At 45.9% G+C, this 25000-nt stretch overlaps 2 protein-coding genes across 2 annotated transcripts in view; one reads left to right on the top strand and one right to left on the bottom strand.

Annotated features, from left to right (window-relative positions):
• Positions 1 to 15138, top strand: part of LOC143511694 (transmembrane protein 132C) — a 20487-nt gene extending 5349 nt beyond the window's left edge. Inside the window, 10 exon segments of the mRNA XM_077001269.1 lie at positions 3261 to 3384; positions 11337 to 11448; positions 12857 to 12861; positions 12956 to 13039; positions 13260 to 13351; positions 13353 to 13528; positions 13531 to 13974; positions 13977 to 14096; positions 14099 to 14290; positions 14293 to 15138. Coding sequence (XP_076857384.1) covers positions 3261 to 3384; positions 11337 to 11448; positions 12857 to 12861; positions 12956 to 13039; positions 13260 to 13351; positions 13353 to 13528; positions 13531 to 13974; positions 13977 to 14096; positions 14099 to 14290; positions 14293 to 14510 — 1567 coding nt within the window. The 3' untranslated portion in view covers positions 14511 to 15138.
• Positions 15139 to 17246: 2108 nt separating this feature from the next.
• LOC143512640 (glycosyltransferase 1 domain-containing protein 1-like) overlaps positions 17247 to 25000 on the bottom strand; it is a 15896-nt gene continuing 8142 nt past the window's right edge. The window contains exons 3-6 of the mRNA XM_077003209.1: positions 22841 to 22884; positions 22104 to 22224; positions 21600 to 21698; positions 17247 to 18703 (exon numbers count right to left, since the gene is read on the bottom strand). Coding sequence (XP_076859324.1) covers positions 18557 to 18703; positions 21600 to 21698; positions 22104 to 22224; positions 22841 to 22884 — 411 coding nt within the window. The 3' untranslated portion in view covers positions 17247 to 18556. The remainder of the gene's footprint in view (positions 18704 to 21599; positions 21699 to 22103; positions 22225 to 22840; positions 22885 to 25000) is intronic.

Raw genomic sequence — 25000 nt, 5'->3', positions numbered from 1 at the left:
GTGAGGGGTGTGTGACAGTGTGTGAGGGGGGGTGTGACAGTGTGTGAGGGTGGTGTGACAGTGTGTGAGGGGTGTGTGACAGTGTGTGAGGGGTGTGTGACAGTGTGTGAGGGGGGTGTGACAGTGTGTGAGGGGGGGTGTGACAGTGTGTGAGGGGTGTGTGACAGTGTGTGAGGGGTGTGTGACAGTGTGTGGGGGGTGTGTGACAGGTGGATGAAATGACTTGTTTAGGGGCCACGTGTGAATTGTTTGTTTCAGGTTCTAAATGTACACTAGATGGCAGAAGTTTAGAAACAAGCAGGAGAGAGACAGAACCTGCAGTCACTCTCTGAAAAACTGAACCTGCTTTGAACACTCAGCCCACACTCATCCACGGTGCATGGGATTGTGGGGGATTTGAGTGCATGGAACCGCCTCTTCGGTGTGGTTCCCAGTGCACCCAGCATTCAGGTCACTCCCAACACCACTGACATTTTCCAACTCACATTCATCTGGCGAAATGTCAGTCGTGCTTGAAGGATGACTCAGCCACATGTGGGGGACCAGCGTCTCATCACCAGAAACGCTTCCACCTGAAGCCCATCAGAACATTGGGGCTGGAATATTGGAAAGACCTTTCCTGGGAAAATCACTAGGACCATTAAGAAGATGTCAGCAGGTCAGACCGGGTCACGATGTGGAATACATCCACTGAAAACCTGGTTCAGCAGTGAGACAGGTAGTGAGACAGGTAGAGAGACAGGTAGAGAGACAGGTAGAGAGACAACCTGAGTATTAGAGCAGGGGTCTGATAACAGGCAAGGAAAGCAGAAGGCTGATACTAGGAGTAAATACCAGTAGTCTGACTGAAGGTGGGCTTCCAGGAGTCTGATACCTGGAATATAAGAATATAACAAGTCTCATACCAGGAGATAATACATGGAGTCTGATAACAAGAAAGAAAATAGGAGTCTGATCCCAGGAGAGCAAACAATGTAGCTGATGCCATAAACAAATCTCAGGAATCTGATACCAGAATACTGATATACTGTTATGTTATGTTAGTGTGGTTATTCTGGGGTGTAATACAGTGTAGTTATTCTGGGGTGTAATATAGTGTAGTTATTCTGGGGTGTAATGTAGTGTGGTTATTATGGGGTGTAATACAGTGTAGTTATTCTGGGGTGTAATATAGTTTGGTTATTATGGGATGTAATATAGTGTGGTTATTCTGGGGTGTAATGTAGTGTAGTTATTCTGGGGTGTAATGTAGTGTGGTTATTATGGGGTGTAATACAGTGTAGTTATTCTGGGGTGTAATATAGTGTGGTTATTCTGGGGTGTAATATAATGTGGTTATTCTGGGGTGTAATATAATGTGGTTATTCTGGGGTGTAAAATAATGTGGTTATTCTGGGGTGTAATATAGTGTAGATTCTGTGGTGTAATAATATGTGGTTATTCTGTGGTGTAATACAGTGTGGTTATTCTGGGGTGTAATATAGTGTAGATTCTGTGGTGTAATAATATGTGGTTATTCTGTGGTGTAATACAGTGTGGTTATTATGGGGTGTAATACAGTGTAGTTATTCTGGGGTGTAATATAGTTTGGTTATTATGGGATGTAATATAGTGTGGTTATTCTGGGGTGTAATATAATGTGGTTATTCTGGGGTGTAAAATAATGTGGTTATTCTGGGGTGTAATATAGTGTGGTTATTCTGTGGTGTAATGCAGTGTGGTTATTATGGGGTGTAATATAGTGTGGTTATTATGGGGTGTAATACAGTGTGGTTATTATGGGGTGTACTGGTGTGCTGTTCTGATTATGTAGTCATGTTTTCTCATGTTTTCATATGATGTCCGTCTGCATTTCTGAGGCATGAGGAACGTTCTGTGTGTGAAGGGGCTCATGTCCAACACCATGTCACTCACCTGTCAACATGGCACAGCATGTAATCACACTCGCAAACGTAACACTCGTAACGGAGTGTTTATAGCCCTGAAATATATGCTCCGGTTTAAAATTAATTCTCAAGTCAAAATTAATAAATATATATATATATTTTGGGACCGTATCTGGTTAATCAGGAATGAGATTGGGTCTGGACAGGACTGCGTTCGGGTCCGGATCTGGACCGAGGTCCGCCAGTTGAGTACCCCTGTCATATAAGAATACCAGTTTTCATCAAATGAATCAAATATAATGTTTATGGTGTGTGGTGACAAAATGTCATATGTCCTTTGGTTAGAGTTGAATACAGAAACCAGTCAGAAAGCAGTTCAGCCTCTCTGGGGGACACTGGCTAACCTTAGTGGCCCCACCCAGACGTAAAAATCAAGATTGCTTCTAATTAATCCTGTCTGTTTCACTTCCTGAGTTTCTTAACAGGATAATCAAAAGGATAGGTTTGGTAATAGGACATTACTTCAGTGTGTGTATGTGTGTGTGCATGCGTATATCTGCGTGTGCAGTGTTGACATGGCTGTCTGAGCTTACCTGAGTGGATCTGATGGCAAGCTCACTCTGGCATTGATTAACTGTCCTGTGTAGGGGCTGAAATCACAGTGGGGACCAACATGCCTTCTTTTTGCTCTAAACACACACTGTCAGCTTCACACACACACACGGTCAGCTTCACACACCCATTGTCAGGTTCATACTCACACGGTCAGCTTCACACACACACTGTCAGCTTCACACTCACCCTGCACAAGTATGTCTCTCTGTCACTGGTCTGATCTTGATACACATGGATGTCTATGTGTGTATGTGCATGTTTGTGTGTGTGTCCATTTCTGTGTCATTTAAAGAGGGAAAGTTACTTCACACATTTTTACAAGAGCAAACATTTCTGTGGGTGTGTTTACATTTTTCAGTAATTCACTCATTCTAAAATGTCTACCATGTAGCATGGCGACAGCTTGTAGGAGATTTCAATTACCCAATTAATCCTACGTCTCTATATTCAAAAGCCAGTAGACTAGATATGATCCCACAGATAAACCCAACATCAGATATGATCGGTTGTGACACAATGATGAAATAAAATGGCATCCAGTTTGTTTTTTAATATTGCAGAATAAGAGTGAGGCTGTACCACACAAGTGTGTGTTATACACGATAATAAATGTTATTTTACAAATACATGATGTCACAAGAGGCTTTATAGAGTTATGCATGTTTTCTATCCTCTGAACACAGACATGATTCTTCACATAGACACTTCTGTATTGCTACATGTAGTAAAAGTGTGCTCAGTTTGTTTGTTTTCTTGTAGGGCTTTGGAGGAAAGGGGCGTGTCTTATCGTTTGGCCACGCCCAGTAACTCACTGCTGTGGAACATCACCCTGGATACGGGTTCTGATGGAAGTGTGGGGACCATCTGCAGGAAACGTTTCAGCGTGAGTAGGAAGAGGTATGTACACACACACACACACACGCACGCACGCACGCACGCATGCACGCACACACACACACACACACACACACACACACACACACACACACACACACACACACACACACTACAACTTTCTTTGAGGAGTGATTTTTGCAACTTGTGTGTTACTGTAACTAAATACTGCTATGCCTAAATCCTGACAAATTAAACATTAATTTAAAATAAATCATTTTACTCTCTGGGAACCAAAAAAATCACCACAAGTTTACAGCTTCATGTTTTCTTTTCACCGCAGGGACATTTATTCCCCAGTAGGTGATAAACAAATGTCCACACACACACACACACACACACACACACACACACACACACACACACACACACACACACACACACACACACACACACTCGTATACATGCTTAATCATCGTCTTGCGTGCCCAGCAGCTGGTGCCAGTTAATAGCTGGTATTTAGCGTGCGGCGTCTGCAGCCTGCTAATGGTCTTAGTATTCGCACTCTCAGCATTTCCGACAGCTCCGCTCCTCTGATCAGCACCGCTGACGGTCGGGCCGGTCTGACACCGCACACTCCTCGTCAGCCCGCGTGCTGCAGGGCTTGTCAAGCAGGCTGTGTCACACACAAGTCTGTTTCCTAATCACGGCGTCTTGCTGTGTGTTTCCAGAGCTGTCCTGCGTGTCCCGCTCGGGCACTGATGAGGATCGGCCGCTAGCGGGACGCTCAGGCCTTCAGTGACACTCACGCTTCAGTTACGCTTCTCCACAGCTCAAACGAGAGGGCTGCCCATGAACCCTCAATCGTCCTGCTGAGGACTTCTGAGGGCTTTAATGAGGAATTATGGGTAATGGAGTTCAGGACAAGATCTTATGGTGCTGGATGTTATTTCACTTCCTTTTTTATCTCTGTATGATCTTCTCAAAGAAAAACTTTACGTAGCTGTTTAGACAAGATTCATTACCATTGAACAGGAGCCCCTAACATCTACAGACCAGTAGCAGAGGCAGCAATCTGAGTGTAACACTCATCCTGGTAAGGTGAGATCACTGACACAGAAGGGAACAGGAGGTGTCTTACCTCTAGAGTCATGGAGTGCTTCAGGTCTTTTTGAGGTGATGAGCAATCTTGTGTGTGAATCGCCTGTGTGATCCTCCTGCTATATCTGTAGTATTCTCCTTATTTCCGTACTCAGACCACCCCCACTCCCCCACCCCCACTGTACAACTTCGTACAGTCCATACACCTGGGCTGATCACAGTGCATACACCTGGGCTGATCACAGTGCATACACCTGGGCTGATCACAGTGCATATACCTGGGCTGATCACAGTACACACACCTGGGCTGATCACAGTGCATACACCTGGGCTGATCACAGTGCATACACCTGGGCTGATCACAGTGCATACACCTGGGCTGTCCATACACCATACATCAGTCCATACACCTGGGCTGATTATGGTACGCACACCTGGGCTGATCACAGTGCATACACCTGGGCTGATCACAGTCCATACACCTGGGCTGTCCATACACCATACATCAGTCCATACACCTGGGCTGATTATGGTATGCACACCTGGGCTGATCACAATCCATATACCTGGGCTGATCACAGTGCACACACCTGGGCTGATCACAGTGGTCTCTTACTGATGTGAAGGTGGTTTCAGTAGCCCACTTAGCATCAGAATGTCTGTAATGTGTGTAATTAGGTGGAATACGACATACTATATACTACATACTGCTCATCAACATGGATGGGTTCATATTACAGCTAAAGGTCACAGTAGGTCAGTTGGAGAAATGGTAGCAGTGATAGTAATGATCAGTGGCAGCGTTTGCAGTGATTACAGTGGCAGCAGTAATTACAGTGGTGGTAACAGTGGCAGCAGTAATTACAGTGGTGGTAACAGTGGCAGCAGTAATTACAGTGGTGGTAACAGTGGCAGCAGTAATTACAGTGGTGGTAACAGTGGCAGCAGTAATTACAGTGGTGGTAACAGTGGCAGCAGTAATTACAGTGGTGGTAACAGTGGCAGCAGTAATTACAGTGGTGGTAACAGTGGCAGTGTCCTGGTTCAGGTCAGCCTGTGATTAGTTCTGCTTTAACCTCATTTGACTTTGTTCTACTCCTGTGCCTAAGAGGTTTGTGTGAGTAGATGTTTAATTCAGAAAGTGCATGTGCAGTGTTTAAAATTACCCCATAATGCATCTGTAAAGCCAGTGACTCTCCCGGGCCACACAGGAGCTGGAGGGGATTTCCACCAGGCCTTTGTCTTACGTGTGTTTTAAGAGAACCTAATTAAGCTCCAGTCAGTTGGGCTACATGGCAATGTTTGCACTGCCTTACAGCCACACTACCATCCAGTCTCACTGCCATACAGTTACACTACCACACAGTTACACTGTCATACAGTTACACTACCATACAGTCTCACTACCACACAGTTACACTACCACACAGTTACACTGTCATACAGTTTCACTACCATACAGTCTCACTACCATACAGTTACACTACCATCCAGTCTCACTGCCATACAGTTACACTACCACACAGTTACACTGTCATACAGTTTCACTACCATACAGTCTCACTGCCATACAGTCAAACTACCATACAGTCTCACTGCCTTACAGCCACACTACCATACAGTCTCACTGCTATACAGTTACACTGTAATACAGTTACACTACAGTAACACTGTCATACAATTGCATTACTATACAGTCTCATTACCATACAATTACTCTACCATACAGTTACACTGCTACTCAGTCCCATTATCATAGTTGCATTACTATACAGTTTCATACTATACAGTTACACTACCATAGTTACACTACTATACAGATACACTACTGTACAGTCTCATTACCATACAGTTACACAACCATACAGTTACACTATTATACAGATACATTACTGTACTGTCTCATTACCATACAGTTACACTGACATACAGTTTTACTACAATACAGTTACACTACTATAGTGTCTCATTACCATACAGTTACACTACTATACAGTTACACTGTCATGCAGTTACACTACTATACAATTACACTACCATACAGTTACACTACCATACAGTCTCAATGAAATATAGCCACCCGCACTCACTTTATTTTGATAACTAATTCTCCTTCAGTAAAAGCTTTAGCTCTTAGAACTATAATGCAGGACCGAAACATAAAAAACTGCCTTAACGGTCTGTCAGACGCTCCAGACGCTGTTAGACTACACTGTGGTTTCAGTACTCAGTAAACGTGCTTCCTCTGTGCACAACTGTCAATACGCGTGCAGTTTACACTTCAGCACTTCAGGAACGTCAGTGCTGATTAACTGGATTAAAAATTGAATTAACTGATTCAAACTTTAAATAGCTTTTCATGTTTGTTTACCTCTGTTGGATGCCGTGGAACGTTAATGCATTTAAAATGATATTGTAAATTCATTTGATCTCAGGATTCCACTCAGCTCTGTGCAGACCCAGGATGGGCCATCTGCTGGTGTTCACAATGTGCCCAAAATATAGTGGAGAAATGTAATTAACTCAAACAGGCAGACTGCCTGAGGTCATTAAATGATGCCAGCACCAGCTTGATAGAATGTGTGTGTACAGTTTCATGCAACACAAGCACACAAACATGCACACACACACACACACACACACACACACACACACACACACACACACACACACACACACACACACACACACACACACACACACACACAGTAGGTCTAGTTTGGCTTAGCTGATGCAGCAGGCTAGGTCTCTGTGAAGGGAACAATGGACACATCATACATGCTCTTAAACACACACACACACACACACACACACACACACACACACACACACACACACACACACACACACACACACAATACACAAAAAAAGGGCATTTGAACTTTTTAGTTGAAGCCCAGAGCTTAAAAGTTGTTTCAAAAATAAACTTCACACTGTAGTCTCATTGCCTGTTCTCATCTAATGGGCCCATTCAATCTGTACACCATTATTCTTCAATTGTTCTTCCATTGTTCTTATGTTTTAACTTGCTTCTTAGAACTGGGAGGTCTAGACTGTTTGAACCTACTGTGTGTAACCCTACTGTAGGCTGAAGAGCAGTCAGAGATCAGGGCAGGCCCTCATCAGCCTTGTAGGCCCACAGGAAGTTCTCAGGAGTCAAAGATGTGTGGACCTCAGTTATATGACATTCTCTGAATTGTGTTCACACAGTGTAATTCCTGAATAAATGTAGGTTGTTTCCGAGTACCAGTGGAAAAAGAAATGAAGTTCTTGCTGGAACGTCTTTTCAGCAGACTGGGCAGACTGGGCAGACTGGGCAGACTCAAGGAGATAATGTGGATGGATGTTGAGATGGAAGCTGTCAGTGAGTCAGAGGTGTAGATGATTAGGTGGGAGATGGTTCTTCCTGACGTCACAATTCAAGGAGCGTAATGGTGGGTGACTTCAAGATTTTCACTCACAATCTTAACGAATGTTCACACAGCAGGTATTACTGTCATTTTGGACCTCTGTCAAAATGTCCTGTTTTTCTAGAAACTTTGTGTACTTCACTACAATTTTTAATATATCTATGTACAGAGTTTCCAGAGAACAGGTTATGGCATAAACGTATAAAACGTATAAATTAAACGAGCAGAATACACCATATATATGACACAGACAAACAGAAAGTGCATAAGCGTTTCTGTCAGCAGAGTCACAGTGACATGTCTGATCCAGGAGCTGACACACACTGCCTGTCTGTCACTGCAAGCACACAGCAGTCATGCAAAGTATTGGAAAACCTTGAGAATCTTGAGTCTACATGAGTGTGTGTATGTTTGTGTGTTCATACAGTATATGTGTGTGTGTGTGTGTGTGTGTGTGTGTGTGTGTGTGTGTGTGTGTGTGTGTGTGTGTGTGTGTGTGTGTGTGTGTGTGTGTGTTTGGGTGTGCGTGTGTGTGTGTGTTTTCTTATGTGTGTGTGTTTGTCTGTGCCTGTATGTGTGTGTTTGTGTGTTTACTTGCCCTGAGAGAAAAAGAGTCTGAATGATTTCAAATGCAGTTTTCACATTTGTCTGAGAGACTCAGTCTGGGTGGAGTATTATGGGCTAAAGGTCATTTAAGTTTTGACACATGTGTGAATGGTTGTCTGAAAGATGGGGTCTCCCACGCAGAGGACCAGGGGCCTCAGGGGGAGTAGATGAGCTGTTAAATCTGACAGGCTTCATCTGTCCTGCCAGTGTTCTTATGACAACATACAGACCTGGGGCCTCATGTACGAATGGTGCGTATGCATTGCGTACGCCATTTTCTGGATTTGTACGTACGCCAATTTTTAGTAAGAAATCCACGCCTTAGTAAGAAATCAAGTCTTTGTACATGAGGCCCCAGGATAACAAAGTGGCAAATGCTTGTTTGAGCCTGAGCATTGCGTGAGTGAAGGCACAAAAGACAGAATGGTGTGTGTGAGTGTGTGTGTGTGTGTGTGTGTGTGTGTGTATGTGTGTGTGTGTGTGTGTGTGTGTGTGTGTGTGTGTGTGTGAGTGTGTGTGTGTGTGTGTGTGTGTGTGTGTGTGTGTGTGTGTGTGTGTGTGTGTGTGTGTGTGTGTGTGTGTGTGTGTGAATGTGTGCACTCAGGCATGCTTGTTTGTGTTTGAATGTTTATGGCAACTTTAAAGTCGTCTCAACATCATCTTTGGAACTGCTAGGGTCAAGGTCTCTCCCTTTAGAATGTGTGTGTGTGTGTGTGTGTGTGTGTGTGTGTGTGTGTGTGTGTGTGTGTGTGTGTGTGTAGTCCTCTGGTGTGTGCTCTTGTTCCAGGGACAGAGAGGTCCTTTCATAGTCAGTGTGGAGTTGTCACACAGGCATGACGTCTGTCAAGACAGGCGAGTGGCCGGAGGATGACGGGTCTCCGCGGTGATGTGACAGCGGCGTATCCGGGGGAGACGGCAGAGCCTCTCATCTCTTCCTCTTCCTGTTTGCTGTCAGTCACCTGACAGACAGTGACAGCTGTTATTCTCCTCAGAAATAAGACCCATGGTGCAGTAGAGCCACTGGAGGTGGAGACACCGCCCACGGGGGAGCGTGTTGAATCCACACTAGCAGCTCTCCAACGCTAAATACTAATACTCATACTAGTGTGTTCTATCAGTATAAATATGAGTGGAGAGGTAAACTCATACTAGTGTGTTCTATCAGTATAAATACTCATACTAGTGTGTTCTATCAGTATAAATACTCATACTCATATTAGTGTGTTCTATCAGTATAAATATGAGTGGAGAGGTAAACTCGTACTAGTGTGTTCTATCAGTATAAATACTCATACTCATATTAGTGTGTTCTATCAGTATTCATACTCATACTAGTGTGTTCTATCAGTATAAATACTCATACTCATATTAGTGTGTTCTATCAATATAAATACTCATACTAGTGTGCTTATCCACACATATTGTAGCACACCAACTGAGCCATCTTATATAGGAACAGAAGGCCTGTTTTTCTTGAACTGGAGTAATGTGGTGTTACCAAGTGAACTCATATAGGTGCTGGGATACAACTGCAGGGTTTATGGATTCATTTACATTATGCACACAAAATTATTTAAACCACTGGAGTGGCTGTGGTCTACAAGTGGGTGTGTGGGAGAAATGTCAATAGGAAAAGAGCTGTTCAAATTAATAACCTTTTAAAGAGAGAACACACACACACACACACACACACACATGCACGCCTCCCAGGAATCCCCCAAAGTCACCTTGACCAGCTTTTCTCTTGATCACACCATACTTTCATTTCTTTGCAATCCCTGGCTTACCTGCTGAGAACATTAGAGCATCCTAGTAACACACACGCTGTGTTCCTGAAGGATGACGCTTAACGCGACCAGATTAAAACACAGGGAGGAACACCAACATCAGGTGTGCAGCTCTGGACTGACGAGAAGGTTAACAACACAGCTCGCTCCTGAATTAGCACAAGCGTGTTGTGCTGTGTGTTTGTGCTCCTCGTCTGTAGACCAGTGCTTCTCTATGTTAGCGTCCTGCAGGATTCCCATGTACAATCAGGTTAGCCACACGTTAGCGTCCTGCAGGATTACCATGTACAATCAGGTTAGCCACACGTTAGCGTCCTGCAGGATTACCATGTACAATCAGGTTAGCCACACGTTAGCGTCCTGCAGGATTCCCATGTACAATCAGGTTAGCCACACGTTAGCGTCCTGCAGGATTACCATGTACAATCAGGTTAGCCACACGTTAGCGTCCTGCAGGATTCCCATGTACAATCAGGTTAGCGGCCAGCTAGCTGAGGCACGGGAAGCACCTTCTCTTCAAACTCATTAGCAATTATTCAGCGCTCTGTGGGACTGGACTGAATTTCAAGTGCTGTATAGCAAATGTGGTGTGAATCAGGCTGCCTTATGAACAGTGACAGATCACTGTTAAGTGACACATGCATATAGAATTAGTCTGTAATTTCAGTTTATTAATGCAATTTGTCAGGCGTAAAGTCCTTGTTAAGTGTTAATGTGTAGATGATGCATGGTTGTGTCGTCTGGCTCTTAACAGGGAGCATTTATTGTGTGTTTTTCTGTAATCGTACACAAATAACCCAGTTTCCCTTCACAGGTTCCCTTAATAGAACATATTAGCAGCTATTCAGCACTCTGAGTTCATTTCCAAGCCAGTATCTAAGGCACTGAAGCGCCCAGGCTAAAGCGCTGTCTTCACAAAGCTCTGTAGAAGCAGAATTCTGATTGGTTCACACAGCACTGCAGCTGTCCCTACAGAAAGCATTCATTGAAGGAACATTGCATGTGAAGAGCTTTATTTAACAGGTGATGCTGTTGTAAACTCCGTCTGGGGGAGTGTAGCGAACACCGAGAGCTCAAGCGGTGTGTCTGTTCATCAGGTGTTCGTCAGGTGCGACTTCGTCTACGTCAACGGCAAAGAAACAAAGGGGCCTGTGCACATGCTTGTGAACTTCACTTACAACTACCCGAGTGCTCAGCTGGAGATGAAGGGTCTGGGTCCCTCGTCTTCCTCTGGACTTTGAGGTGTCTGATATGGAGCTGAACCAGATCAAGAACTGGAGGATCCCCATCACGTCTAACAAGAGGAACTGAAGGGCAGCAGAGTGACTCGGGCTGCTAGCAGAATATGGTTCATTACTGACCGAACTACATTTCCCAGAATGCACCCTGCTAACTATAGGCAATGAGTAGTTTCTGTATGTTGAGAAAAAATGTAAGACACGCCTCTCCTGTTCACCTGCTGAAGCAGCTCCACATTGTCCAGGTGTTTCCTAAACGGCAGTAGTGTCCCTGTTTGTAATATATCAGGTCTATATCATAGTATTCAGTGGTTTCTAAGAATAGTTCAAGTCTCCTGACTTCCCTTCCTCTATATCTTCAGCAGAAATGACATTTTAGTGAACAGATCTGGGCAGACATTTTGTTAAGATGTTTTGAGTACCTCATACAAACTAGGATGACAACGCAGCAGACTTAATATCAGTGTGCATGTATATATGTATGTATCTCTCTATCTCTCTCTCTCTCTCTCACTATATAGCAGTGAGGAGGAGAGGAAAACCCACGGCTGCACACTCATCTTCCAGCACTCCCTCCTTCACATCCTCACACACCCCGGGAGCCTCCAGCCTATTTCCTGGGCTCTGATTGGCAGGTTGATGTCAACAGGCTAGTGGAGCACTTCCTGAAGGTGGAGGACCCAGCACCACCCAGAGTGCTGCTGGGACCACATGTAGTATTATCTGTGTATGTCAGATCTGATCAAAACTCCACCCACCTGCCAGATCTGATCAAAACTCCACCCACCTGTCAGATCTGATCAAAACTCCACCCACCTGTCAGATTAAAGAGGACATAAGACATTATGCTGCTCCGTGTTCACACTGCTGGCCAAATATTCTACACACTACATAATGAACATAACAGATGTTGTATAGAGGTTTATGTAGAGACGTGTGTTGGAAGAAGCTTATTTTCTGCCCCATAGATCTTCCCTTCCAGAAACCTCCCAAAGGACGTTGGTGGTACAGAAGACTCGTATTATAACCACTAACACTTCATTTGGTGGGAGAGGGAACATCTCCAGAGAACAGCCCTTTGTAAATCAGTTATGGTTCCTAGTACTCGTGTACGCTCTGTATTAGTGGAGTGTTCTGGTCAACATGAGGAGATTATTATTGTTACTGGTTCTTCTTTTAATTGCATGGCCTCCCTTTCCAAAGACATCAGATGAAACGCCACTATTGAAATTGTTTGGTCCAGCTGTTTGCTATTAGAGAAATTTATGGAGGAATATTAATTTAAATTTTTTCAAAATTTTTTTATTTTAATCATATATTTGAGAAGGTACAGTGCTACTCTGACCCATCTGACTGACCCACTCCTGTGTCTGCTCCAGGTCCGGTTTGTGTGTGTGTGTGTGTGTGTGTGTGTGTGTGTGTGTGTGCATGTGTAAGTAGATGTGTTTATGTATGGCTCTATCACTTTGTGGCTCCAGGTCCTGTACCTGCTGTCTGTTTTTCTGTGTGTGTGTGTGTGTGTGTGGGCAACCACACAGGAAGTGCTCCACGCCCCCAAACAGGTCTGTCCCCACCTTACAGTACATATGACACACTCACCCAGATCTCAGAATGATCTAAGACTATAACAGTGTGTGAGTATACATCAGGGATTGTATCATAAGTCATTAGCAGCAGCAGATCAGTTGTTCATTATAATTATATTCTCAAACACAAAATAATCTCACATAAATGAGCAGACAGACACAGGCATACTAACACAGCCCCTTGTCTCTCTGTTAGGAGGCCCTGTTGAACTCATGGCTTTAGTTCAGTGATGGTTCCATGACCCCTCTTGACATCTACGACCCTGCCCACTATCGTCCGAGCGTAATTTAGGGCTGCAGTGGCTATGAACGAAAGCAAGGGGGCGCTGCTGAGAGCTGAAATGTCGATACGTGAGGCGTGTCAGAAAGCGAAGCGGAAGAGCGTTCTGGCCGTGGGGAGCGGCGGCGTGACGGTGAAGTTCCAGACACACAGCAGACGCGCTGAGAGCACCAGCACCCACAACAGGGAGGGAGAATTACAGCACGGGGCGGAGAGAGCAACGGCGGCCATTATGGTAATGAGAGCGAGGAAACAGACAGCGATAAAAAGCAGCTGGCGCAGCTATTGATTAGCTGTTCAGACTCAGGAGGAGCGGAGAGCACCCTGAGGAAGACGAGCACCCTGAGGAAGATGAGCACATCCACCAGGTCAGTGATGCGAGACTCCTCACCAGGCGTGAGTGACTGGAGAAGGGAACAAGCAAATAAGGCCTTATCAGAGGTCAGTAGACCTGGGAATGTTCCAGATAATGGGAACTTTCTCAGTCCCCCTAGAAACGACAGAGACATCAGGGCTGGGAATCTCGACGGTGGTAATGAGGCTATGGAAGGCGCAGGAAAAGCACCAGGAAGCCTAATGAATCACAACCACTATCCTACACAAGTGGAATTAACCAAACCGAACCGAAGCCACCAAACCGGCTACTCACTGACCTTGAGATCGGGCTGTATGTGTTACTCAGTGTCTTTTGCTTGGCCATGCTGATGTTGGATAACTGCTTGTCATATTTGGTTAAGCAGGCAGCTGCACGGCCCGGGAGCAAACCCGACACCAACACGACTGGGTTTGGCTAGGCACCGATGCAGAGCTGACCATGGACATGCCAGGCAGCCGGTTACAGCAGGCCACCTACAGTACCACTGTAATCAACATGCGACCCAGCAGTGAGCCCTGCAGCACTCTCACCAGAAGAAGCAGCTCCCATGTAGCCTCAGTGTGTGGGGAGCCAAACCAGACCACAGTGAGGTCCTACACTCACCCACCAGCATCTGGAACAGAGTCCAGTTCACTTTCCCTTTGCTAGATCATCAGAATTCACCTGGAATGATGCCCAGGGAGAACAGGCTGGGCATACAGCGGGTGGGCAAGGAAGAGACCGCTGACCCATCCAAAGAAATCACTGACCCATCTAAAGGGCCACAATCAGAGCCTCAACAACAGCCATAATGGGGATGACGGCTGTGCTCACACAGACTACCTTGTAACAAGTTGCATGGCCCTGTTTAAAGCCGCTATATGGCCATTCAAATGCCTGCTGTCTTGGAGAAAAGATATTGGAACCAAGAGAGTTCTGTTCTGTCTGTTATGCAACATATGGGATTATGGTCAAATTCCTTAGAGCCGTGTTTTGGCTTACAGAAGGCGCAGGAAGTGATTTATTTTGTTTTTGTCTAGACATGAGCCGTGTTCTGCCTCTGGAGTGGAATACATCAAAAAGAAGAGAGGGCAATATCCCATTATTTTTATGGTGCTAAAAGAAACACACCAATGCCTGCTGGAGTTTCGTGTGTGTGACTGCAACATCACAGAACAATCGATGTAATATTTTTCTGTGACGTTCTGGACTGGCCGACCCTCTGAGGACAGAAAAACACAGTAGCGATTCAGAGAACTTTATAAACTGCTGTTTGCTGTGGACATAACATTAAAAAAGAACTTCAAAAAAGCAGAATGAGCATGATTATTGTGATATTTGTGATTATTATGATTTCACCCTCACTTGCCTGCAGCCTGAACTTGCATTAGTGTTTTTCAAAAAGGAAGCAGTAATTGTTATGGAACAGCCCCGGACCCTCCTTTTGGGCGTGTGTTAATGTCGTCTGTGTCTGGTTATGTCTTTATTTGTATTTCTGTGGGTGTGGACTGTAAGTGAGCGTGTTCATCGGTCTCACCTGTGGCTCGTGTCGTGATCACTGGCAGATTGTATAGTTCGTCTATATAATGTGCGTTCGCGTAATGTCCCGTGCTCGTCTTTGTTAGTCATTCACGTATCTATGTGTTTATGTTCTATGTGCGCTGTCTGCGCATCACAAGAAATTAAATGTTTAAAGTTGCATATTCATTCTGTGCCGCCTCGTTTGTTGACGCACACTCAGCGTCACAATAATAATATGAAGAACAGAATGATCATTATTATTAATGAATAATCATTACAATAATCATTAAGAATAATCATTATTATTAGAAGAATTATAATGACGTGATCACCATCTGTCAAGGGACTGAATCAGTGAACATATTTGCATATATTTCAGTCTGTTTCTATTGGTGGCTGTCCTAGTCTAGTCTTACTAATAGTCTAAATCAGTGAAGTAAACAGATTTGCACACACTTCAGCGTTTCTGTTTCTACTACTTTGGTCTTACTAATAATTTCAACTGCATACCATCCTTAGGGGTCGTTTTTATGTTCCTTGGTTACAGGAAGTGTGTCCCACTTTAATATTCACATCTGTTATTCACAGATATGAGAATGTGAGTACTTTCTACCCCACACACTGCTTACCAACACTGTCCTCATCCTTGTGCTCTTTTCTTCACACGGATGATACTGTCCTGGAGTAGCAGTGTGTGGATCCCAGAGCTCCTCTCTGCAATGTGCTGTACCAGATACATTTATCAAATATAGCCTCATCTGAAAGACATACATTTATTATAGGAACTTGTGCTGTAGATCGTCAGGTTGGTCATCCTTACACTAAAGTTACATCACTCTTTCCATTCCACTCAGTTAAATGAATATAGTGTAGAAATCTTCATTCGAAAATAAAAGTAATTGGCTTACTTGATGAACTGGCACTCTGCCATAATTCAAAACATGTCCGACTTCTGATTCATACAAACAGATTCGTCATGTGTTCTTATCTTTTTTTGGCACTTTTTGGTTTTTAATTACTTGCTGTAATTATTTAATTTAAACTTAGAATGAACCTTAGTGCACCAGCATGAGGTGGTTTTCAGCAGACTGTAATTTTTTAAAATTCGAATATTGTTATTCTAATACACAATCAGTAATATGTGATCAGTTTGTAATATGGTGATTGATTTGAAGAACCATGATGATAAACGACATTGTGAACTGGGGTGGGTTTCCCGAAACATTCGTAGCGCTAAGTACTTCGTAACCTCGTATGAAACGTACGAGGTTAAGAAGTACTTAGCGCTACGAACGTTTCGGGAAACCCACCCTTGAGCTGCTGTCTTCTGTACTGTTGAGTCTGGGTTTCATTTAACCCTCACAGCAGGAATCAGATCTCCCACACACACACGTACATCTTTCATTTATCCCGCCTGTCCAACTGTAAAACAAACTGTAACAGCAAAAATAAAACATCTGAAACAGATTTCACAGTCTTTGTCCCGCCCCCCAGACTCAGCTGTTAAACTGCCATCCTCAAAACCCCATGAACACGTCTGTCCCTGCACCCGTGACAACCCAAACCCCTCACGGGACGAGGAGGAGGGAGTTTAATAAGAGACACGGTGGAGTCGGTGCTTGGGGATCCTTCCCTCTGCTGACTGGGTCTGATGGCAATCCCACAATCACAAGCAGAGATCAGACAGCAGCACAGAGCCCTGATGAAAACTTGCACAGAGCTGCTCATTTGTTTTTAAGGGACAACATGTAGTGTTTGTAGAATGGTCTAATCTACCTGCCCCTGCGGATCTGTACCCGGGCAACATGACACAGCTCGGCTAGTCCTGGTACTGATGGGTAAATAAAGCTACACAAAAGGTTGGTTATTTCTGAACATGGCAAGCAGCTGGGGCCACATGATCAACAGCACAGCGTACGGGATCACGCCGGCCTTACAGGGGCTGTACGGGGCAATAGAAACGTCATCAAAAACATACATGCTAGAATATTTTAGGAAATGTACACACTGAAGAAATCTGTGTGGTTTTATTGATGTTTGACAAACAACAAATGTGTTTTATCTAAAAAGCTGCATATCCTTGGAATACATTCTGTAGACATGTAGGCTTAGACACGTAGACATGGGCATGTAGACACGTAGGATTAGACACGTAGACGTGGTTTTACAGGGAAGTCTCTATGAACAATGGACTTTGTACTTGCCTGACTGCATTTTACATTCAAATAAATATTCAAAGGAAAATAAAAGCATTGTCTCTAATATATGCATATAAATACCCACCTCCAAATCATTCTACATGCTATCATAAGTAGAGCGGGGCTGGGTGGAGCGGGGCTGGGTGTAGCGTGGCTGGGTGGAGCGGGGCTGGGTGGAGCAGGACTGGGTGGAACCTGACTGGGTGGAGCAGGACTGGGTGGAGCGGGGCTGGGTGGAGCGGGACTGGGTGGAGCGGGGCTGGGTGGAGCGGGGCTGGGTGGAGCAGGACTGGGTGGAGCGGGGCTGGGTGGAGCGGGGCTGGGTGGAGCGGGGCTGGGTGGAGCGGGGCTGGGTGGAGCGGGACTGGGTGGAACCTGACTGGGTGGAACAGGACTGGGTGGGGCTGGTCTGGGTGGTGCAGGACTGCCTGTAGCAGTTGTGGTATACAGCATGTTTGATGTGAAGTGCCTGTGATTACTGGGTTCACATGCCTTCAGATCACTTAAAGTAAACAGAGCTGATGAGTCCACCAGCTCTAATCTTCAGTGATAATCTGCCCCGCGAGCACACACAAGTCATTCGTCATGATAAACACAGTCTCAGAGTAAACAAGAGACAGTACTGTTACCTTAAGCCTCCAGACACACATCACACACACCGTAAACATAATTATGTTCTGCATTAATGCATTAACGTGACTGGTCAGGTTATGATGCGCTGGCCAGGGGATGTTTTAGCCCCTCGACAGTCTCACGCTCGTTTAAGAGCCGTGCAAGCGGAGAACGGCATGTGGTGTGAGGAGCTCTTAGCAAGGCTGATCTTCCTGTGAACGTGAATGCAGAATGTCCGTCTCCTTAGTGCAACAGAATCGATCAGTACTGGTGTCTGTGTAAAAGACTCCCATCTTAAGATGACCATCCTCAGAGACCCCGGCGTCCATCACGCCGTCTGGATCGAGTCTAGGTGTTCGATTGCTGTCATTGCTGCGGACAGCAAGACCCAAACCAGCTGCTGTTTTTCTTTAAAATAACGTAACAGGTATAAAAGACTTTTAACAATAATAAAAACATCAAGTCTTTTGCAGGATTGTGCTGAGGTGCCTCTGGGTCAGCCGATCGCTGCTGTGCGTCTGTGTGCGTCAGAGCAGCGTGTCCACCAGGCGCTGGTAGGTGGAGCGCTCTTGGGTGGTGCTGTGGTGCTGCCTGACGTAGCGCTTCCCGGTACGCCCCAAACGGGCCCGCAGCTCCAGGTCGCCCAGCAGTCTTCTGGCCAGACGCACAAAGTCCTGCAGGGCGAGAGCACGATGAGGCGCGGGTTGTTATGTTTGTGCGGCTGAGCTGACACAACACTCACGTCTCGGTAACGCTGACTGGCCATACCGGGTCGGCCAGGTGCTCACAAAGGGAGAGAATGGTGTGTCTTAAACAAAAAAAGAGCTGAATCTATGTGCATGAAGATAAATGTCCATAAAACAGCTGTGGAGCTGCAATCTTTACATACGATCGCTTTTATCATCGCCTTTCTGTCATCTATCATCTAATTATCTTTCTATGAGTTACTCGACTTGACGGATAATTAAACTACAGTCAGTCTGGGTGTCCATGGCAACAGTTATGCAGGGATTCACTCTGGGCTCTGTGGGTAATACCTGTGTATTCAAACCTCATCAGCCCTCATCGATTTTGTGGCGTGATTGTGGCCTTGTGCCGAGCTGACGCTCACCCCCCAGAGGTTTCCCCACCTTTCTAATCATCCTCCCCTCAGAATCAACAATGACAGGTGCAGAGGACCAGCAGACCCCCCCTGTATGCTGACACGGGGGCAGCGGGAGACCTCCACCCCTTTAAACCCGCCCACGTCACCCCAGCCGCTGGGAGCTTGGTCTGGCATGGTCAGCGTACGGAGCTGTGTACGTTCTATTGAGTCATGGTGTCATTGGGCCTCTCCAAAATGAGCCTTTAGGGTTTATTTTACATCAACATAGACCAGTAGCAGGAACTTAATGAAGGAGCAGGAACCTCAAGGTTGGGTCTTCAGCTCTGAGGTTCAGCTCACTGAGCTGCTCCCAGGTCTCCAGGATGAGTGAGAAGGAAGGGAACCCAGTTTGAACAGCACTGCCGACACACACCGAGTGTCAGTGCGGATTAAAAGATTCTGCTACAAGACTCGGTACGGTGGGTGTGTAATGAAATTACTGCTGTTTCACTGCGAGTTTCTCTAATGTGATCAGTGGCTGGTGGCTGACCCTGGACAGCAGCTGAAGGAGCGTGACCATTAATGACTTTATATCACCGCCTGAGAGCAGCGGCATCGCCCGCGCCTCCTTACTCCGCCACCAGAGGGCACTAGAAGGTGCTCTCTGCAGAGTTTCACGGGTGCCTCGTCTCTCCTCTCCTTCTCTCCTAGGAAGAACGTTCCCGCATCCCTGCAAACGGAGGTTTCTTAATGGATATGTGTGTAAGAACGTGATTCTTTTGAGTGTGGCTTAACTTCCACACTTATGAGGACTGGTTGATCTTTTCTGGACGCTGGATATTATTATCCATATTAGCAGAAATCCATATTAGCAGGAAGCTCAGCTGTGGTTTCATGTGTTCATGGGACATTTTCCCAGAAGGACAGTTGTTTGTCTACAGGAAACCCACAAAAAACATGGAAACCACCCAGACATGGACTCAAACCCCAGACCCTAGTGCTGAGAGGCAAAGACACTAACCACCAAGCCACCGTGACACTCCAGTTCATCCTGAACTTCTTCCAATGTTGAATGTGGTTTCTTTTCCACATTGTGAACAATCTTTCACAGGGTTCTGTCATCAGTTATTCTCCTTCCTCCATGTCCTGGAAGGTTCTTGACTGTTTCATGAATACTAACTGTCGTAACATTTCAGACCATTGAAGTCAGGTAGCTTTTAGACCATTTGCACCTGGTGGTGTTAATATACAGAGAAGAGACAGGATGGAGAAAGACAGGATGGAGAGACAGGATGGAGAGAGACTTGGTAAGTGGGGAAGAGGCAGGTGGGGTGAAGATGAACGAAGATCATGTATGAGTTTAGCACTAGCTAGCAGTAATACGCTTCTGGAGATGATTGATTGCTTTTGGACATCATCGACTGTTTTCAGAGATGATTGGTTTTTGGAGATGACTGACTGCTTTTGGAGATGCAGAGGTCAATCTAACACGATTGAAGCATTCAGGAGATACACAGCACCAAAAATAGCAATTCAACAACAAAATGCACGTCGCCGACATTTCTTCAGGCGATATTAGTCTTACTGAGAAATGGAATCAATACAGCATTCTTGCAAGTCCATGCAAAAAAATAAGCTTTTGTGCTGGTTAGAAATATGTGATTCATCTCTGGCAGGCCTGTGGCACTGAACTCTGGGAAAAAAAAACTCTGCTCCTTCTGTTTTGAGGTTAAAGACACTTGAAGGACACTTTGTGTCCCTGGAGGTGTCTGAGGAACAAGGAGACAGTAGTGGAAGGCCTGAGGGTTTGTCTCATTAATAATAATGGTGTCCTGGCTCAATCTCCTACAGTGGCACTTTCGATCAGAGTCGTCTGATAATCTTCCATCTACAAGCTGCCCGACTCTCCCTGGATGGTGAGATCTCACTGGTCAGCCCTGCAGGTGTGGGCGGGGCTCGTTTTTGACCAGGTGCTCTGCCTTAATGTTTATTGAGGACAGATGTCACGAGTCCCCCACGAGGACTCCAGCTGTGTGGAAGCTCCAGACAAACACGGTTGGGTTGTCAACCCCCCCCCCCCCCCCCCCCCCCACAGGTTCTCTTTATTATGGAGCGTTTGGAAGAGTGATCATTTCATGGTCCAGTTCACACTACCTGGATGTCAGCAGGAGCTCACGACTCAATCTCGACAGCGTGTTCCAGCTAATATCTTACAACTTCACTAACTGCCTTTGGGGCCTGTTGTAAAACATTGTGCAGTCAGTCAAATGCAGTCAGTAACTTTTATCCTGTATACATGAAACATCTGCACCACCAGTCCCTAGGTGTTTGCTCTTTAGGTATTTAGGTCTGGTATGTTACCATGCAACACTTAAAATACCTCCTTGTGATTTCAGTTTTTTTAAACACTGGCCTAGTGTCAAAGACAAGACATAATCTCCTCTAAGCAGAACTGGATTCCCTGATTAAATGTTTCAGGATTGTACCTCTGGAGAGGAGAATAACAGGCCTGTGACTCCGTGTCGGACTATCGCTGCATTCCCGGGAATATCCCTCGCCAACACGGGCAAGCCCAGATCCATCGCCTGAACACATGGAAACACAGAGACCCAATAATCAGATAAGTAAGAAACAAACTACTAATAGCATGTCTGACAAGGTGCAGGGTTAGCTGCGTCATGCATTTAATTAGCGCTTTAATCTCTGAGGATTCTGCTAATCTGCAGCGGTTGACATAGATAAACCAGATTAGCGTCTTCAACACAATAAGAATATGAGTGGAGAGAGAGAGAGAGAAATAAATTGTATCAGGTCTGGTAATGCTCAGAGGGAACATTCTCATTTCAGTTTAATTATTTATTTTACATTTTGTGTACACAAGATTACATTCTGGATTCTGGTCCAGAAGCTTCCACTGATGTAGACTTGAATGAGAATCAGATTAAAGGATTAACGGAGAACGAAGAGGAGCGCACTGCGGGAGTTCAGACCTCTAAGATGGCGGCAGACATGCCTTCAGAGAGGGAGGAGTTCACCACGGCACAGGCCTTCTCCATGGCGCTGTGTAGGTCCTCCTGACTTCGCTCTGGAGTGAGAAACACACCCGCACACCTGCAGACACACACACACACACACACACGCACACACAATGCCTGAAGGTCGAGGAGAACGCAGACCTAGCCAGTACATGTGAGGTATAAATACAAACTAAAGAGAATCCTAAAGCGAGCGTGTGTAGTTGGATTACGCTGCTCCCAGACAGGCAGCGTCTCTTTCTGCAGACTCTCTACGTCTCGGGGAAACCACAAAGTCTCGGTTGGTTTTGCCCGATTCGGTTTCTTACCAACCTGCTTGCAATACCAATACAGATGAAAGAGGCTCTTATCATTCCCAGCTTACTCTTCCTCAGATTCTCACACTATCTTCCAATTCTCTCTCTGCCGAGATGCGGGTCGGATAACAGGACGGCCTCCGTACTTTACGCAGACTTTGTTTACATTTTCTTTTCACTAAAGGCATGTGTACAGAAAGATAAGTTTGCGAGCGCACATTTTTGGGGGTGTGTGTGTGTGTGTGTGTGTTTGTCCACATCTGCAGAGCCCCACCGCAAGCGGACGCGTCCTGCATACCAGGGTGGAGATAACCAGCCCAGGTTCAGCAGGAACTCGGTGAGGAAGAGGAATGTGAAGATCAAAGAAACAGGATGAAGGCTCAGAAGGAGCCGTACCTCTCGACGCACTCCTCTACCTCCGTACTGAACACTGGGTCCATCTGAAACAGGAGAAGAACTCCGATGAGATGAAGAACTTCACAGAACCAGCATTCCTTTGGCAAAGACTGAACTCAACACACTTAACACACCAGCTACAGCACAACACACACACACACACACACACACACACACACACACACACACACACACACACACACACACACACGTGTACTGCACAACACATGCACAACACATACAGGTAAACTGGTCACACATCACACACTAGACATCGGTTACACACTAAACCCTTCCCAGATTCTATCCCCCTGTCCTGATTCTACCCCCCCCCGTCCTGATTCTATCCCCCTGTCCTGATTCTACCCCCCCTGTCCTGATTCTATCCCCCTGTCCTGATTCTACCCCCCCTGTCCTGATTCTATCCCCCTGTCCTGATTCTACCCCCCCCTGTCCTGATTCTACCCCCCCTGTCCTGATTCTATCCCCCCTGTCCTGATTCTACCCCCCCGTCCTGATTCTACCCCCCCTGTCCTGATTCTACCCCCCCTGTCCTGATTCTACCCCCCCTGTCCCGTCTCTCTACTCCCATCTGCTCGCCACTCCTGGGGCAGGGTGGGGTAGGGGTTGTTGCCATGGAGACAGGATGTGAAGGTTCAACAGCATGCTAAGAGAAGTGTATATCCCATTCACCACAGCTCACCTACACAAAACTGCACTGAGATCAGTTCAGGAGCCCACCACTACAGCAGAACACACACACCTACACACAGCAGTACTGACCCCAGTACAGGAGCCCACCACTACAGCACAACACACACACACACACAGCAGCAGAGAAACCCACGCCTCACGTTGTCTTCACCCTCACAGCTCAGGTGCACAATACACACCATAAAGTTTAATTAATGCTGTAATCATTAATCATTAAACATGTAACGCATTCTTAACAGCAATATTACTACAAATCCAAATGTGTGTTTGAATGTGCACTTAAAGAGAAATTAAATCTCCACAATCTACATTCAGCTCCACGATTCCTCCTGTTATTCCCACATTTCCAGACATGGTTGCATCGCTGTCTCTGTCTGCCCTGAGAGTCCTGCTGCCCCTGGCTGTGCACGAGTGTCCTGTCACTGCGGGGTCCTGTCCTCACAGTGTCGTCTCCTGTGAAATGTTTTATAAATACCAAAACTACGTGAAGCCCACAAAACTGTCTGATGACAGTTCCTAACAGTCTGGTCACAGATTCTAACATGGCCCACACTCAGTGGAACAAAGCACACTGATGCTGTAGACGTTCAAAGGTATTAAGGAGTGTTCTGGAATGTTCCGAGGTGTTCTAAGATGTTCTGAGATGTTCACGGGTGTTTGCGGGTGTTCAGGGGTGTTGGTCATGGAGGGGTAGTTGCTCTCTCCCACTAACTGTGGCAGTGGGAGGAATCTGTGTGTGTTGGTGGACTGAGCACACAGCAGTGATTCAACTCATGGACGTGGTCAGTGATGCAGGTGATCCAGAGAGGTGGTGAGCAGTTGAGTGGAGCACACCTGTCCTGACATCTCCACACCTGTCCTGACATCTCCACACCTTTCCTGACATCTCCACACCTGTCCTGACATCTCCACACCTGTCCTGACATCTCCACACCTGTCCTGACATCTCCACACCTGTCCTGACATCTCCACACCTGTCCTTACATCCCCACACCTGTCCTGACATCCCCACACCTGTCCTGACATCTCCACACCTGTCCTGACATCTCCACACCTGTCCTGACATCTCCACACCTTTCCTGACATCTCCACACCTGTCCTGACATCTCCACACCTGTCCTGACATCTCCACACCTTTCCTTACATCTCCACACCTGTCCTGACATCTCCACACCTTTCCTGACATCTCCACACCTGTCCTGACATCTCCACACCTGTCCTGACATCTCCACACCTTTCCTGACATCTCCACACCTGTCCTAACATCTCCACACCTGCGTCGGGGTTAAGTGGGACCCCGGGCTTCTGCACACACTGGTCAGGAGACAGCTGGCCATCTTACGCTACTTCATACAGCACCTTCACATCTTCACATTGGGATTAACATGAAAGCATCCATGAAGATTATCTAGTACCACAATAAACTGTAATCTCTAACCACTCAAA

This window comes from Brachyhypopomus gauderio, chromosome 4 (genome assembly GCF_052324685.1).
Source record: "Brachyhypopomus gauderio isolate BG-103 chromosome 4, BGAUD_0.2, whole genome shotgun sequence".
Lineage (NCBI taxonomy): Eukaryota > Metazoa > Chordata > Actinopteri > Gymnotiformes > Hypopomidae > Brachyhypopomus > Brachyhypopomus gauderio.
The sequence above is the reverse complement of the archived record's forward strand: the minus strand, read 5'-3'. Positions and strand labels throughout refer to the sequence as shown.